Below are 18,868 nucleotides of genomic sequence, written 5' to 3' on the forward strand. Positions count from 1 at the left end.
CACGTACATGTTCTTTTTGTCCAGATGGGAGAGGGCAGTGTGTAGAGTCAGGGCTATTGCGTCATCAGTGGATCTGTTCTGTCTGTAAGCAAACTTCAGTGGGTCCAGAATGGCAGGTAGTGAGGAGCAGATAAAGTCTCTGACCAGCTTCTCAAAGCACTTGCTTATGATGGAGGTCAGAGCAACTGGGCGCCAGTCATGTACAGTATTAATCCTGGCTGACTTTGGAACTGGCACTATGGTGGCCAGTTTGAAGCACGCGGGAACAACTGAGAGTGAGAGAGAGAGAGGTTAAAAATGTCTGTAAACACTCCTGCCAGCTGATGTGCACAAGCTTTGAGAGCGCGTGCAGGGATCCCAAGAGGCCCGGCTGCCTTGTGGATGTTAACACGCTTGAAGGCTCTGCACACGTCAGCCACGGAGACGGAGGGGGGTGTTGACTTGGCGGTAGCGGGGGTGGGGACTCTTTCCGTGAGCGCAGTGCGATTTACCTTGAAACGAGCGTAGAAAGCATTCAGCTCGTCTGGAAGCACAGCGCTGATGTTATTCACGGAAAGAGTTTCCCTCTTAAAGTCCGTTATTGTGTGTAACCCCTCCCACAGGCTTCTCGTGTTGGTGGTGTTGAACTGTGACTCCACTTTAGCCCTGTACTCGTGTTTGGCTGCTCTTATGGACTTACAGAGAGCATAGCTGGCTTTTTTATACTCATCCGTGTTTCCTGATTTAAAAGCAGCGGTACGTGCGTTCAGAGCTGCACGGACCTCACAGTTGAGCCATGGCTTCTGACTGGGGTAAACACAAACTGTTTTTGTGGGCAAAACATCCTCTATACACTTTTTGATGAACCCGGTAACTGAGTCTGCATATTCGTCAATGTTATTGTTTGACGCCTCTCGGAACATCTCCAGTCTGTGTCGTCAAAAGCGCTGAATCCGATTGATCTGACCAGCGGTAGATCTCTCTGATGGTGGGCGGTACCCTTTTCAGCTTCTGCCTATAGGTGGGCAGGAGCAGAATGGAGAGATGATTCGATTTGCCAAACGGAGGTCGGGGGAGGGCTTTGTACGCCTCACGGAAGGGGTAGTAGCAGTGGTCCAGTGTGCGTGATTTTCATGTGCTGCATGAGATGTGTTAGAAGTACTTTGGAGCAACTTCCCTAAAGTTTGCTTTGTTGAAGTCCCCAACAACACTGGAGGTGGCCTTCGGGCGCGCAGTCTCCTGCCTGTTAATAGCCTCGTACGGTTTCCCGAGCGCCAGGTCTGTATCAGCCTGTGGTGGGTTGTACACGGCAGTGACAATGACCCCTGGAATCTCTCTTGGCAGCCACAGCGATCTGCACGAGATGATTAGATATTCCAGGTCTAGGGAGCAGAAAGACTCGATGAAGTGTACATTCCTCTGATCACACAAAGCATTGTTGATCATAAAACATACACCTCCCCCTTTACTCTTCCTGGAAAGGTGCTTTGTTCTGTCCGCGCGGAGCGCAGAGAAGCCCGCGGGCTCAATGGCCTCGTTGGGAATCTCCGCTGATAGCCAGGTCTCTGAGATCTGTGAGGCAGATTGGGTACTGGACCGATAAAAACACAATGTTTGTCCTTGTTTTGCAGGCATTTCTGCATGTGTTTCAGTCTGTGCCTGTCCTGTGAAATGACCTCATATGGTGATGTCTGGAGCTTGTTATGTGATAATTTCTTGTTGCTGACTAATTTTGACTAATTAGGGTTCATTAACATTTAAATGAGAGTTAGAATAAATTTACACACATTCTCATGTGTTGTAAATCCGCTGGTAACTTTATGTGAGATCAAGATGTGGGTAGTAATGCACTACATTTACTTGGGTACTTAAGTAAATGTTTGGTATACATTGTAGTTTTACGAATTGTTTTAATAGAGCGCACTTTATGTTCATGATTAAGTATATTAGTAATGAAAAGAAATGTATTTTTACATGTACTTGTTCTTACAAAGTTCGTCCTTTATCCTGATTGGTGCCTTTGTTGATAGTCACACCCCATTGTACAAGTACAACGAGATTCATTGTGCACTTTGTTACAAGCTACCTAAATCAAAAGTAGAAATAAAAATTAAAATAAAATAGAATAAGACAACATAAAATAGAGAGAGACTGCAGATTTACGGAGGAACAAATATGCAAGGTGCAATACAGCCTTAGGTGCATGTGGACACCCCTGGCCTCATATACAGTGCCTTTCAAAAGGATTCGACCCTGCTAAAAGTCATCAGATTAATTTGGATTAACAAATGGCATTTGCACTGATTGTTGCAGCCAGAATTTTTATTGCAAACCAATATGCTCAAAATTTTTTTTTTTTAAGTTGATTCATTATCTGTCAACAGATGTTAAAAAAAAAAAAACCTCAAACTCAAAAACATCAACACCTTAATAATCGTTTGGGGACTGAAGACACCAATTGATATAGTTTTAAAAGCAGTTTTTTGCCTTCTTCTGTCATATTTTGAGCTTGGTAATTCTCCACTTGTTTTCAGTTGGAGACAGGCAGGTCGGTCTAGCACCTGTGCTCTTTGATTATGCAGCCATGCTGTTGTAACACATGCAGAATGTGGCTTGGCATTGTCATGTTCAGATAAGCATGGACGTCTCTGAAAAAGACGCCACCTAAAGGCAGCATGTGTTGCTCTAAAATGTGTTCGGCATTAATGGTGCTTACATAGATGTGCAAGTTATCCATGTTTACCCCCCAGACCATGACAGACCCTGGCTTTAAAACTTAACAGTCTCAATTGTCCTTTTCTTCTCTGGCCCAAACCCCGGCGAGCAAGCCAAGGTTGACAGTAGCAAGGAGCAACTTCCTAAGAGCAAGGCTCTAATATCTTCATGAGGGTGAGTGGCATGCTAGTTGGGATTTTTTGCACAGCATTGGACCACAGAAAGCTGGTGGTAAAACTGGTCCAGAATGTGGGAGAGCAGGGGCACCCAATGAAGGCAGATGAAGCAGCATCAGACCACACGGGATGAGCAGTTTTTCAATTTGGCAGAAAAACACACAGACAGTTCTGTTTAGGGTGACTGAGAACAATATATAGTGTTTACAGAGTGCAAGCAGTGACCCTGGCAGACCTAGTTGTTACTGCCAAAATAAAAAGGCAGAGCCAGAACATAGCAAAGACATGAGGGCCCCCTGAGATGTCAGCACCCCTCCACTCCACAGTCAACAAACCTGAGTAAGTATGTAAGAGGAGTAGGACGACAGCTTGACTAGAAAAGTAGGTTTTTAGCCTAGACTTTGTTGTTTATCAAGTAGCGATGATGTGAAGATGAGGTGAAGGAAAATTCCGTTGACACTGTCTTGCCAGTAAGATGTTTATTACAAAGTAAAACAGTATCATATCAAGCACTATAAAGTACCTGAGAGAGGATCCGTGCCAATTCTAAATGTCCCCTCTAGAACAGAATATTCCAGCTGCTTATATATTGGACTTGTTGTTGAAACAGGAGACATGGTCCTTTTTAAAATGATCTCATCTATTTGGAACTAAGAGAAGAAGGGAGAAAGTGAGAGGCCTACTTCCGCTGGGGCTTTGGACCAGGGGGCCCCTTAATTTAAACATTCCTAACCCCTGCAAAAACAGAGCACACAGAGAACTCCAGACCCCAACTCATGCTGGAATCGTGTGTTACCAGTGTAGCAGTGGAAATTGATGCCATGTTTAATGATAATAGTACCCAATGGTAGCATATATAATGTGAATAAAAGAGGTCCTAAAACAGAGCCTTGTGGAACACCAAATTTTACTTTTGTACAAACAGATAGTGATCAGTCAAGTAAGATCTGAACCAGGAATGATGAGTCTAGTAAGATAGCACGGTCAGTTGTATCAAATACTGCACTAAGATCAAACAGAACCAGTAAAGATACTCCTTGGTTAGAAAATAATAAGGGGTCATTTGCAATGTGATTATGTGGTTCCTATACAAGTAGGAGCAAGTAGGTTGTTGTGACCCTGCTTTCTCCAAGATCTTTGATAGAAAGGGAAAAATTGAAAAAGGTCTATAATAATAGTATAATAATTCCTAATGAACGACTAGGCCTTTCCTGGATGCTTCTTTCATATCCAGGCATGATTACATCACCCGTTTCACAATATTCCAAGTTTTACATTACACCTGTCCTAACTTTTTTGGAATGTTGCAGGCATCAATTTCAGAATGAAGATATATTTACTCAAATACAGGTCAAAGTAGAGTTATAAATCACTGCTTTCTGTTTTTTAAGCATGTTCCAACTGTCCCAACTTTGGAATTGGGTTTGTACAACAAGTCACAAGTATTAATTGAAAATAAAACAAATCAGCACGTGATTGAACATAAAATGAAGAGATGCACAATATGAAAGTTTTCCCACAGGAATTGTTTCTGTCCTGTGGTTCATTTTATCTGCAAAAAGGTAGCAATACATTAGCTGTTCTCATGCTGATGATTGTATGTGTGTGTTAGTTGGTAGATTGCTCGTTTGTTATTGCTAAATTGTCAGTCTTATTGATGATTTGTTTGTTGCTTTTAAATCATTATTGGAGCTATTACTCACGTGCATTCATGGAGATCTGGATACACATATTTGTCCTGTGAAGAAAATCGCTACTTGAATAGTTTGTTCACTAGATACTTTCTTACTCTTACTGAAGTAATTATTTAGATGACTAGTTTTACTTGAGTATGTATTATTTTAAAGTAACAATAATTGTAGTTCAGTGAAAATGTTTTGCTACTTTATCCATCTCCATGTCCGATCATTTGTAGACAAAGTGGGCAAGATCATCCTTACATGTTCCTAAAATGCATCCATGAGGCGTTCTGTGAGCAACACAAGAGGTGAACATTTCTCTCATCTCATGCCTGACCCACACTACAAGATTTATAAAATCCAAAAATCTGATCAGTGGTAAAAATGTGAGAACCCCCACCAATGCTATTGAATGCAAAATTTTTCTTATTATTCTTTATCTAACCTAAAACAAATGGCCCAGACCAAACCGTAAGTCCTAGAGACATGAAACTTGGTCAATAAGTAGTAGTCTCTCCCGCTACTCAGACGCACAACATGAGCCGAATCGGCCTAAAGGGGGCGCTATAGCACAGCAAAACAAGTTTTCAATTTTTTTTTGAGACAAATTTCATTTTTTTCTGATTACTTGGGTGAAGACAAACAACTTTGTAATTTGGAACTTCGATTTTTTGCAAATTTGCATAATATGCAAAACCTACTTTAGGTTTTGAACTAGTCCTAGAGTTTTTGTCCGATCCTCATGCAACTGGTGTCAAAAAATTCAGAAGAGCCTGAACCTCGATAATTATCAAAAAATTGTGACTTTGTTAAACAATATGGCTGCCATATGCTAATTAATACTTCTGACCTGAATAACATTGTAATTACATGTTATGTCAGAAATTGGACTGCTTGTCTGGAATTTTGGCTTATTCAAAGACTACAGCTTATTATACAAAGGTCAAAAGGTCAGTCTGAACAAAACTCTGTGAACATCTTCATTGAAGGTCTCTGTAATCATATCATACTGAGACCTTTTGACAAATTCTGACCCACTTTCACTTAGTTCCTCTATGCTAAAAGGGCCCATTATAGGTGGATTGGAGCTCATTATGACATACATATCAAAGGGTTAAATGTGAGAAAATATGCCATTAGTTATGTATTTTTGACATTTATGTTGACAATCTCTTTGGATGTTCTACAAACATTTGTAGATCAGAACATATGAATGTACATATATATTATGTTTAAAGACCACTGCTCATTGTTTATGGCAATTGTAGGCCTTTTGACAAAATGACTTCCTTTTAGTTCTATTCACTCTGCATAAAACAAGGCCCAAACAGCGTAACTGGCATAAACTACAGAAGGGCTCTTACTGCTGATGCATACTTGAACCTGCTCATTGCTGCTTGCAGCTATATTTTTAATATGTACTTTCAAGAAACTTTTCCTTTGATGTTGATTTTGCATTATGCTGTACAGAACAAACTGCTGATCAACCTTTTGTTCAGTCAGTGCTATATTCAGTTGACTGTTTGTGTTAAATTGATCAATCTCTTAGGTCTAGTAAGGTCTAACCTAAGGTTAGGTTTCTGATAGAATACTATTGATTTGTTTTTTTTTGTTTTTTTTTTTGTTTAGAGAAGCTCTGAATATTTTTAATGAGATTCTTGATCTTCTCCATCTTTTTGTTCTAAGGGCTCTCTTGCTGTTGGACCAATACAGGAAGAAGTCCAAACTCTTCAGGACCAAGGTGGTTTTGGTTCCACTGGGTGATGACTTCCGCTACACAGAGGCTCAGGAATGGGATCAGCAGTTCAATAACTACCAGAAGCTCTTTGACTACATGAACTCCCATCCTGAGCTTCATGTACAGGTCTTAGTTTTTAAGTGGTCACTGGTATTTCCACCCCTTAAGGCAGTAGTTCATGTAACACTCTGTAATCGCTAACATGGTTAGCACTAAATTAAAGCCAGCAGGCGCCAGTTAGGATATTACAGCTCCTTGTATGCAATCGTAGTTACACTGATAAGGATGCATACTTATTGCATTGTATCTTTATGTATCTATATTCATGTGTTTATTTCTTGATGTTAAAAATCTTACTTCAGGCCCAGTTTGGTACCATTTCGGATTATTTTGAAATTCTGCGCAAAAATGTTGGCATGGACAAGGTTGGCATGAGTGCGGGAGTGTCACCTTTTCCTGTACTAAGTGGCGATTTCTTCACATACGCTGACAGAGACGACCACTACTGGAGCGGTTACTTCACTTCTAGACCATTTTACAAACAGCTGGACCGCACGCTAGAGTCCCACCTCAGGTACAGTAGCTATTTCTAGACAGCACACAGTGGCTAATAGACCTAGTTAGCACCCACAAAAAAAACAATCACAGTCAAAAGATCTCTGAATCTCTGAAGATGAGAATTTACAGAAGACTCCAGTGTGGCTGATTTGGCTTTGTAGGACTGGAGCATTGTTAATGCGTTATTACAAACTGCATTTGTTTAGAAACAGTTTTGGGGTATACACAGGCAATACACAGACAGAAAATGAATGAAAATAAGGGAAGTAGAATTTATCAAAAGACTATATGTCATGATTGGTGACAAAATTGACCTTTGGACCTCGGTATAGTAAGCTGTATACTATAAATTCAGAATACCGGATAACCGGCTCAATTTCTGACGTCTTGTAAAGGCAAGTAAATGAGTTGTTCAGCTAAAATAACTGAATCACATGACATTACGAAGTTAATAAGTTAATTAATAAGTAATTAATTTGACATTTTTATTGAAGACACATTTATTTTGGTGGGATGAGCTGAACTTGAATTCTGTGCCAAGTGCATTTGAAAACCTGTTTAATTTCACTGCATCAACAGAAGTGTATAATTTTGAACTCACAGCGAACCTGTTCTGAATGAAAGAAATAAAGGATAAAGTGGAGACATGAGTGCAGATGCTTCCAGACAGGTGTTCTGCATGACACAGTAAAGCTAGTGTTTTAATAGGAACAGTGACTAAAGTGACATTTGCATTTGAGAAATCTATGGGCAAGATATCAGGTTGGAAATTGTGGTTGAAAGCACACATTCAATGGCTATGATGCTTATGCATTAGTGTGGTATGTAGGGTAAAATAGAAAAGCAACTGTTCCTCAAGTGAAGGAGAATATCAGTGCAATATGTGATCACATTATATTGTGTCACCAAAAGCAATTTGTCAAGAACTACATAGCAAGTGATATTATTAGAGGTGAACCCTTGGAGCCTTTTAGGCCTAGACAAGAATGCCTAATGTAGATGTCTGTAATATTCCATTTTCTATATAAAAAAAAATCATATTTTTATATAATAGAATCATCACTCAAGTATAGTAATACTTATTTCCCACATTTTGGTTTGAAAGAAAAATAGTTAAATACTTAAAACACCCAACAGAAAATTGTTCAGTGAGGATTTTTTATTCATCTGTCATATCAAAGTAGATACTTTGGTTAGGACTAAATGAGATGGAGTGTAGGCCAAACGTGTCTGATTAACCAATAAAATAACTAGGAACTGACAATGACATGAGTCAGTTACATTTTGAATTGCAGTTAGTCAGACTAATTTTGTGAGAAAGTGTTACTCTGTGCCTTCTCGTAGCCTGACCAATCTGTTTGTCAGCTGTTACAAATGGAAATCAGCCTAGCAGAAATTGAAAACTCAATTGAAAACACAAAAATGTGCAAGGATTCTTCACTCAAGAAGTTACCTGTAAACCATCATATACAAGGTAAAATATATATTAATATGTCAAAGTAATATTAGTTTTATGTTGTTAATATATTTAAAATAAAACACGCAATGTGTTTTGAATCACTGTTAGCTTAGTGCTAACATAGTACTAGAATCTAGGGCCATAGCATAAATCTGCACCATCTTAGAGGTTTTTTCCCTTGTTTTTGAGTCTTCTTGAGACTTTTGTGCTGTTATGCTGCTATTATGAGCCTGTTATGCTGTGGGGCATTTTGCTGATATGTTTTGGGCTCACTTGTCCCTGTTGGCTGCAAATCAATAGAAAGCTATTCTGACTAATCACTTTTATCTTATGATGAAAGAGCTCTACCCTGATGGCAGTGGTTTCTTCAAGGATAACAATACCTTCAGAGACTTCCAGAGACTTTTATAATCTATGCTAATGTGAATTGATGCTTTTCTGGCCCAACACCTTATTAAGACACTTTGTTGTTTTTTTTTTTTTTTTTTTATTTAAATTTGTCATCCCGCTGTACCTGAGTGTGTCTTCATCTTTCAAGTGGCTTCAAGTGACTTTGGCTGTACCCAAAGTGGGGACGTGAAAAAGGTCTGAACGTGTCCTTTCTGAAGCCAGCATTGTTTGCCTTTTCCGTAGTCCCTACGTGATAACCATCCTTAATTACACTGAGTGAATTAATTACTGCTCTAACACTGCCTGGATGCAGATACTACTGTGTTAATGCATTAAGTGTATGTAAATGGGTGGCTAAATTTGGGATTTAGATTTTTCTCTTCCTGCAAATAGGGCTAAACAGCATACACAAACAGCATAAAAACCAGATTTATAGGGATGTTGTTTAATAAGTTTCTCTGATATACCAGTTACTGGTAATGTTCTTCATATTTCATAACATTTCGTTAAAAATAAAAGCTACAGAGCTTGTTACATGGAGAGGTTCCTCAGGTTACCTCTGTAAAACTAAGCCTATCATTATCATAATTTTAGCTGATTGTAATACATGTCTTTTTGGATGTTAGGCTAGTGTTAAGTAGAAGTGTTACGTGTTGAAAAAGAGAGCTTTTGGCAGTGACAGTGTCTTGCTAGCTAATTAGCTTAAATGGACAGGAGCCACCACTGGGTCCAGAATAACTCACAATGTAGGTACTGAATAAAAAGCCTTAGGATGTAGTAAGCCTGGGAATTTTAGGGGTTAGCATTTCATTCACTGACATGAAATGATACTGTGCTGTTTTATGTGTGCAAACAACTATAATTGTATGGAAAGTATATGCAAATCTCACATTTTTTCACAAAAAATATTGCTTGCTAGGTAGCTTAACTTATTAGCTTTCACTTGGTTGTACTGACATGACATGTTTTCGTGGTGTATAAGGTTTGTATATTTAGAATAGTCCTGAACTAAATTACTGTGGAAAATGATTTTGCATCATGGTTAAGACTACACATAAACTGTAGTCTTTTATATCAAATGTCACTACTTATTATAATCTCTGACTTTGACCAGTTTTGAACAGACCGCAGTTGTCAGACATTTGCATGACAGCAATATCAGTTAAAAATTATGTTAATGAAATATCTTTTTTCTCTCTATTCAGGGCAGCTGAGATTCTTTATTCTCTAGCCTTTGCTAGTATACAAAAGTTTGGAAATCCTAACAACTACCCTGCAGTAGAGAATTATAAGTTGCTAACTGCAGCAAGACGAAATCTCGGCTTGTTCCAGCACCATGATGCAATTACAGGCACAGGAAAAGACTGGGTTGTAGTGGATTACGGAACCAGGTATATAGCTTGCTCCTCTTAGTCATTTGTGCTGATGTTCAGAAAGTGTCACAGTGCTAATTGCAGTGTAATATGTATGTGTGTAATCAAAAGGGTTTGATGTGTCAGAATACTGTTAAATCTGTTTTGCTTAAAGGGGACCGATCATGCAGTCAGAAAGTTTTGAACAATTTTCCAGCCCCATGAATAAATGTATATTTAAAAAAATCATGAGTTTGTAATATAGTTCTAAAGATATTGAACTTTTCAATTCCAGAACTGACTGTAGCACTTACAATATAATAATCCCAGAAATGTAATAAAATTTTGCACTTAACTCAGTCAAAAATGTAATAAAACCTAATAATGTAATACATTGCCTAATAATATAATAGAATGTTTTAGCCATTATTGTAGTAACATTTTTACCAATAATCTAATACCTTATTACATTATTGGGAAATTATTACATTTTCAGGTTCATCATTTGTTATACCATATTACCATATTACATTCTGCTCTCTTGGATACCCAGCCATGGATGGCTGTGGATTCGCAGTCTCCTTATGATAGGGCCAAGACTTAGACGATTGCACCACTCGGGAACCCCTCACTGTGTACATTCAAACAAACTCAATATAATTATATTAATCATATAATAACTTATATACATAATTCTATAATTATATTTTCTACCCATGTGCTTCACAATACCCTTAGTGCAATCTGGTTTGAATTCTTCTCCAGGCTTTCTCCACACAGAGTCTGCTGTCAGTTTGATGTTGCGCTTTTTATGTTGTGTGTAATTTGTTTCTCTGTAACGAATATTATTTTGTTAAACATTTCTTCAAGTTACCTAATGAACTTCTTTAAATAGTTAAAGTGTTTAAATGCTGTTTGGGACCTCTATATAATGTGTTGCAACAGCTACTAATAAGTTCTGTATTCCTGGTTGATAAGGCTGCCGTTTCTTTTGTTTGTGAATTTGAAGGGGATGGGCCAGTGAACGGGGTAGGTAGAGTTTATATCATGCTGCCATGTTAATTCCTGGGGTACTGAATCCCCCTTCTGTTTCATAGAGAACCAATGTTTTTTTCCTGGCCTTTTTTCCAAAATGGCTGTAATGGAAAACTGCTATTTTTCTGAGATCTGGCATGACACAGCAATTTAAAACATGACACAGCTATTAAAAATTAGCCATTAGGTTTATTAATCACTGTTATACATTATTTCAATTGAGGCAAATGAGTGTCTTTTTTTATAGATTGTTTCATTCTATTTTGAATGTGAAGCGAGTGATTGTGAGCTCAGCTCACTGGCTGGTGCTTGTCGACAAACAAACATACACCTATGACCCTGCAAATCCACTACTTCAGATAGTAAGTGCATAAATTCTAAATCCATAAAAAAAATTGTTATTTTGCCATGGCTCCTCCTTAACAGTTCCTCATATGTTAATGTGTAGGATGAAGTCCAGCCAGCTCAGGATGCCTTACCACGCAAAACTGTCTTTAAGATCAGTACAACACCAAGGTAATCACTTCAATCTCTATAGAACCCTGCAGATGGTTTCTTGACACCTATCTGTCACCTTCTGACATAATATCAGAGTTGTAGAGTGTGTATTAGTATCTCTCTGCATAAGACATAGCTGTTTTTGGTCTTTGGTCACTGGTTAAGAATCTAAGACGGTGGCTGTTCTCAGGTCAGTGGTGGTATATAACCCCAGTGAGCAGGCCAGGACGTCTGTGATAAGTATCTATGTGACAACTCCCCATGTGCACATACTTACTGCCCACGGACAGCTGGTCAACGTGCAGATAAGTGCAGTCTGGGAAGATGTCAGCCACGCTTCCACAGAAGCCTTCCAGGTCAGACTTGTGCTGCTATGGCGTTATGTTGTGGGTTTGATTGAATTCAGAGTTCCGAACAAGATATCTGTTAATCAAAACATAGATTTTTCCAAGTTGTTTAAGAATGTGTACCGAACAATGTACACTCATTTATTTTGTGTGTGTGTGTGTGTGTGTGTGTGTGTGTGTGTGCGCGCACACATGTGGTGACAGTTGTCTTTTGTAGCTAATGTGCCACCGTTGGGCCTGGCTGTGTACCAGCTTTGTGAGGGTGCAGAGCTACAGTCTGAGTCGGCCCGCTACGTGTTTCTGAAGGCTGGTGGAGACGTGTCAGTTACCGGGACAGAGCATTTCAGAGTGTCTGTCCCCCAGGAAGCTGTCCCTGTGTCCATGGAGAACCCCCACCTCCAGCTCTCCATCTCTTCTACTACAGGACTATTAGAGGTCAAACAGCCAACAAATTCTCAATTAATGAAAAAAAATATCACTGCGTCTGTTGTAAACATGCCTACTCTCATCCTAGTCTCAGCCTTAGTCACACCACTAGAGATGTTATAAAGGAGGAGACAGATCACTGGTTGAAATTTGAATTAGGAAGCTTGTAACGATCAACATGTCATCTGTTTATGAGGAAAGTCCTGCCCTTTAGTAAAAGTGAAATTGGCTTGCTGTTTCAACCACAAGTGGGAGAAGCTCCCTTTCATTGTGGAGATCTGTGCAGTAACCAGAACAAAGTGAAAGTGTTTTTTTGTGTGTCATTTGAGCCAAATCCTACAGACTATGTATGCTGTTTTTGTCAGGTTTTATCAGTGATTTCAAAAAAGTTTTTGAAACGTTAATACGGCTTTTAGTTTCATGTTTTATATGCCTCTTCCCATTAAAAGAGATAGGAGCCAGAGGCCATATTGCAGAAACTTCCTTTTTTGTCTTACTTTAGATCTGACCTCCTCATTATTTACTGACATCACTGTAATTTTTCATCTGATGAGTTTTTTATTAATATTAACACATGAGGTTAATAAGAGGAGCCAGTGGTGATTGTGTCTGCAGTGTCTGGGGTTTTTAAAATGTTATTAGAAAAAAAAAACTTTTAAAGCATCGTTTTCAGTGTACATAAATGTAACCTCATTACGCTAGCTGTAGTGAACTATGCTGCCTGTCACTGCATAAAATGATAAAAACAGGCAGTTAAACCTTTAGGTTTGTCCTAAAGTTAGAAAAGAATTTACAAGTTCTATTTTTTTTTTTTATTTTGTCTAGTTAGGATGTTTCTGTACTGCTGTTTTCTTATCTGGAGTTAGGATAAGATTATGAACATATGAACTGTTCTGTAATATATTCTGTCCTAAATTCAGTCTCAACTGAAGTTGTCATTGCCAAGATGGCTATTGAGTGGACAGACTTTCCTATAAATGACTTTGGCACCACCCTCCAGTGCACTGAGCATCTGAGACTAGAGTAAGAGCAAGAATGTTTACAACAGATGTAGCGATGATAAATGTGCCTTAAAGTGAGACTCTAGGGCATTTGCACATTATGCTGTCCACAACTATCAGGATTTTGTCAGTTGAATTCTGATTGGCTGTTATGTCCAAGTGTATGCATTTCGTGCACCGTATTTAATCTGTGCTTCTGGAAGAAAGTGTTTTGTAAGATCTTGCCTTCTCTATGTGCAGTAATGAATATTTTGGAGCAAGATATAGTTGCTGGGCTGAAAACAAGTTTATGCATTTCATGACATCACATGTTTCTTTGAAGAGCTTAGTATCTGGTAAATGAGACATTTTCTAATGCATACTACTTTGTTCCACATTCATTCTCAAAGATGTGTTGTTGCAGCCTTGTATCCTTCAACATCTCACAAAAACGACAGTTTTTGGTTGGTTATTTTGCAGGGCTAAAGGCCCCATTCCTGTGAAATTATTTTGCAGGTCTAAAGGCCCCTTCCTGTCAAAGTAGCCAGCTCTTGGCCATGTTAAGAGACAGTATTGATGGTAACTACTCACATCCTGCAGCAGTGCCACAGCTGTCTCTAGAGTGAAATTTTTCTGTGGCGTTTAAATGTCTTTTCTGGTAGCCAAAACCACTTTTTTGCTCAACAGATTTTTCTGGAAAACTGTGAAAAACACCTTTAAATATTTAGCAAATGCTCATATTTAGAGATAAGAATGATAGTAATGTTGTTCACAGACTCTCTCTGGATCCCAGTCTCCTGTGTGTGGGGCAAGAGTGTTATCCAGTACACTCTGACCTCAGCATTCACCTCCTCCTCCTCATGGATTCCACATCCATGTGTACTACACTCCACATGCATTCTTCAGTTGAATTGTTTCTTTAATAAAAAAAGTTTGTCTTGTTCAGTGACAGTTACACTAATGCTAGTTCATAGATCAGTGGCTAGGCAAGCTACCCAGATTGGTTGAGGTCTACAGAGATTCCCAGTGGCTGTATGATATATTTGCATAATGCATGCTAGGTATTGTAGTGAGAGAACATTGATAACTGAAAACATGAAAATGGTGTAAAATCTTCCTTTCTGTCCAACCAGTGTGGCTAATGGATGTAATGCTGCTCTACAGAATACTGCATAACATGACAATAACATTTTAAATGCTAGTTTTAGCCTGGAATTCCCCACTTAATTTTGATTTGTGGATGTCTGAAGGAAGAAATGTTTTACTTTTACAGACACTGAAACTAAAGGAAGATGGGTCAAAGCACTCAATTAAAGTGGAGTTTTTGTGTTATGGAACAACCAGCAAAAAGGACAAGAGTGGTGCCTACTTGTTTCTTCCTGATGGAGAAGCTACGGTAATTCAACTTTTCAACAAGTTTCATAACATTTATTCAGGGTTCCTCTCATTTCAGTACACTATGAGACACATGCACACTCTCACACGCACATACTCTTTCCTTCTCTAAACGCAAATTCACACCAAAAGCATTTTCGAATCATTTGTTTGTTCATCTGATGGAAAAGATGAGTCTTTCAACCACACCGTCACAACTGGACACACATATTACATTCATCAAAGTGTGAGCCCTTCCATCCTGCTGTATTTTATTATTATTTATATCTGCATTTTTCCACTTGTGTGTGTGGGAGTCAAGGTTAAATTACATTAAGACCATTAAGACACTCCCATGCATTTTTTGCATTGTAAGATATAATTAAACCATAATTTACTCTCTCTCTCTGTACACACACACACACACACACACATATATATATATATATATATATATATATATATATATATATATATTTTCCTTGATTGCCTAATACCTGTAAAGAAGTTATCACTTTCTACTAATGTCATTTCAAGGCTACTATTATCTTGGGCCTTTTACCTGACAGGGGGTAAAAACTCGTGACTGTGCTGTTTGCACTGTCACCTTTTAATAATGCTGTTAAACTTTTAAATTAGAATGGGTCAAAAGAAAAAAAAAGCCAATATTCCTACTAGAAGTGGTGATTTGGCTGCATGGTCACTTAGGCTCTGCTCACATGATGCATCTGGTGTGAATTGGGGTTGCCTAATGCTGATTTTGTGCATGTCATTTGATATTGTTTGATTTTCTTCTTTCACTCTGACAGAAATGCTCTCCCTCCCAGCCTCCTGTGATCCGAGTAACAAAAGGGCCTGTGTTTTCTGAAGTCACAACAACTTTTACGCATGTCACACACACTCTTCGGCTTTACAACATCCATGGTGAGAGGCTTATAGCCTCATTAATCATCATATACTGATGCTGTTGCACTGACAAGCTTTAACTCTTGGCTTTAGCTAGCATTGTTGGTCTGTTTCTCTATGTTACGTGTGTTACGTGTTACTGATTTCTCTTGACAAGGCATTACAGCTAAATGATATTTGACTCACAGAGAATTTTTTTTTTGGCTTGCAGAGAAAATACTGGGCTGTCTGTTTAGTGCTATACAGGTCTGCTTTGCTTCAGACATGTATCTGAAAACGAATGGATCCATTTAATACTGAGAAAACAGGTTCAACCTTTGTGAAATTTTGCATACTATTACAGTTCCAGAATGCTGTATTTTTTTGACCTGGTAGTTTTGTACTTCAGTTTGTTTTTTGGAAAGATGCCTTAGTAGGATGAGTATAAACAGGAAAAGAAAGAGAAAAAGGAATTAAATCAAAGAGCTCACAGCTGTCACACAATCCAGCAAGAACTCTAGCCATGTTTATTTTTCACAGAAAGGCAGACATTCACAGATATTTTTTCTTCCTTCCGTTTTTTTTTAACTCAAAATTTAGTGCCAGAACACTTAATTATAATGACAACTGTCAGAAACATTGTATCTCTTCTTATTATAGGGTTTGTTTTCTATAAAGGAACATACATTTATAACTAAGAACTGTTTTTGTGTCCACTTTAAAGGATATGCAGGTTTAGAGTGGATTTTTGCCATGATACTTCTTTTCAGTTTCTAAAAATTAGGACGCATGTTTTTGAAGCTTTTCAGTGTCTCTCATCTTTTCTATTCTTACAGTCCAATGCCATGGTTACTATAAAGTTCAAGCACAGAGGTCGAGCTGTTTGTCTCTCATGCCCTTGTATCCTTGTATGCACTCTTACACTCTCTCTCTCTCTCTCTCTCTCTCTTACTCAAGGAGTGGATGGACAGGCTGTTGAGATCAGTAATTCTATAGATATAAGAGGGGAGTTCAACCGTGAAATTGCAATGAGGATAACATCAGATCTTAACAGCAAGGACCGGTTTTTTACCGACCTCAATGGTTTCCAGGTAGGCCTCAGTGTACACAGAGTTGCCAGTTCGCTTGGACTTTGTATCATGCGAAAACTCATTTCTATTTTTTTTTTTGGTGTACTTACACCCTTACTAAGAATTGTGTCTTTGTGTCCTTGCTGTGCATAGTTTGCAGGGTTCCCGCAGGTCATGAAATTTCTGGAATGTCATGCAGTTTTAAATAGTCTGTTCCAGACATGGAAAGGCAGGGGATTTGATCATTTTTTGGGCCATGTCATGGAATGTCAGGCAACTTTGTTTGTAGCATCTTTAAATTTTAGTTGCTGTGTATCAAATGTTATTTCCATGCATTTCCAATATTGTGTGAGTGGTTATTTTGATTTTTTGGATTTTTCCATGCCCATTTATCCCTTTCTTATCATCAGCAACTGGCAGTCACTTCAGTCAAGATATGCAGTATCCAGTACCTGCTAACTAAGCAAACATGCCAGGAAAATAAATTTCAAGAGCATTGGCTACAAAATGATGACTTCAAAGATTATTGAGAGTAGATGACAAAAAAGCTAAACAGAAATTTTGCTGCTATTGATCTATCAAATATGGGAGAGGTAGACCTTTACAGCCACACAAATAGTAGGAAGCATGCTACCTGCATGAAGCCAACAAGAATATTATCTTCGATCCAAGTGACCATCACTGCTCTGCTGCAGCCCACACCAAGAGAATAGCTAATGAAGCCGCTCCTACTCCCAGTACCAGTGACAGTAGTATGAGACACAGTGGAGGACGTCTTGCTTTAACACCAGCAAAGACCCTGGAAGCTGAAATCTTGTAGTGCCTAAAGCTTACTGAGTCCAACTGGTCATACAGTTCATCAGAACAAAGCGGTATGTAGTTATAACATGAGTTAGCTAGTTGTTATCAAGGTGTATGTTAGGTTGCATTAGTGTTTGCTGACAATTGAAAATGTAGCAAATTAGGTTGTAAGCTAGTGACTGCTAACACTAGACAATTTTTAATACCTTCAAACCATCTCCAAAAATTACCCTGGCACACAGTATTAGTGGGTTGACCGTGGGTCTGGGGGGTGCACTTATAACACTTTATTCCGTCTCATGTAGCGTTATTTCAAAATAAAAAAAAGTTGTTAAATTTAAATGGTTAACAAATAAGTGAATACATTGTATGAATCCTGTTCTGTGGAGAGAGCTTAGTTAGCAGGCCAAATGTGCCACAGCACAGGTTTGGTTGTTGAAACTAACTGATGCTAAATGACACTGTTTGACTGTTTAGAGGAAAGCTCACCCACTTAGAGAATAGTGCAAAGTCAAGTTACTGATTAGCATGAAATAGCTCTGATTTCCCCTCCTTCTTTCTATTAGCACTATTCTATTATCGGTGAGCTCCCACACCACCAATCAGTGAGCCCTCTAAAATATAAATCAGCGGAATGGAGGGACATCTGCCGGTGTTATGTGTAACATAATATAGCAGCAAATGTCAACAGTTTTGTAAATAATGTGCCAGAAGCACAGAGACAATATTACTCTGCAAAATATAGACAGGTGTGTTAGGCAGTTGACAAGCTGCTGAGTTGTCATTATCATGCTTTGCCAACTAAAGATGTCTCCTGGTACTTCTGAACTCCTGATGCCCAGCCTTAATGATGTAGGATCTTGGGTTTCCAGTCCCACTCCTCACTGTCACCCATGTTAGCCAGCCTTTCTTTGTCCTAATATGCACCACATCTCCAAGTTGCAGCTGTGGCAGTTATTTGAGTCCATGATGCCTATCGTAGAAAAAGCTGTAAGACTCTGCTCTTCTGTCTCTTTCTGCTATGACCTCTAAGTCAGACCACTCTGGCTGGAGATTGTGTGTTTTGAAGGAGTTGTTTATATCTGACAACCCATAAGTAGCTGTGCAGAGTTACAGTCTGTAGTAGCAATTAGTGTTGCTCTGTAGTTTGGCAGGGCAAGAAAGGGGTCTTCTTTGCTGTTTACATCAGTTGAGTCCTCCCCATTGGACTGAGGGTAATGAGGTGTGGAAGTAATGTGCTCAAAATCATATTCTATGCTTTTTGGAAAACTCTGATACTGTGAACTGTCCCAGCTGTTCTAGAATACCATGACATGCAAACATGCATTTTAGCTTACATATTACTCTTCTGCACTGGGTATCAGGCATGTATGCAGTTTCCAGGTATCTTGAGAAATAATTTATAA

The 18,868-nt window shown here is 38.7% G+C and overlaps 1 protein-coding gene across 2 annotated transcripts in view; it reads left to right on the top strand.

Annotated features, from left to right (window-relative positions):
- man2a1 (mannosidase, alpha, class 2A, member 1) overlaps nt 1–18,868 on the top strand; it is a 91,260-nt gene that overhangs the window by 61,118 nt on the left and 11,274 nt on the right. Inside the window, exons 8-17 of one of the 2 annotated variants that reach the window (XM_036580301.1) lie at nt 6,236–6,413; nt 6,650–6,861; nt 9,900–10,085; nt 11,329–11,443; nt 11,530–11,597; nt 11,770–11,935; nt 12,131–12,361; nt 14,606–14,728; nt 15,516–15,630; nt 16,549–16,682. In XM_036580301.1, coding sequence (XP_036436194.1) covers nt 6,236–6,413; nt 6,650–6,861; nt 9,900–10,085; nt 11,329–11,443; nt 11,530–11,597; nt 11,770–11,935; nt 12,131–12,361; nt 14,606–14,728; nt 15,516–15,630; nt 16,549–16,682 — 1,528 coding nt within the window. The remainder of the gene's footprint in view (nt 1–6,235; nt 6,414–6,649; nt 6,862–9,899; nt 10,086–11,328; nt 11,444–11,529; nt 11,598–11,769; nt 11,936–12,130; nt 12,362–14,605; nt 14,729–15,515; nt 15,631–16,548; nt 16,683–18,868) is intronic. The other variant, XM_036580302.1, reaches the window with a different exon arrangement.

This window comes from Colossoma macropomum, unplaced genomic scaffold, assembly GCF_904425465.1.
Source record: "Colossoma macropomum unplaced genomic scaffold, Colossoma_macropomum, whole genome shotgun sequence".
Taxonomy (NCBI): domain Eukaryota; kingdom Metazoa; phylum Chordata; class Actinopteri; order Characiformes; family Serrasalmidae; genus Colossoma; species Colossoma macropomum.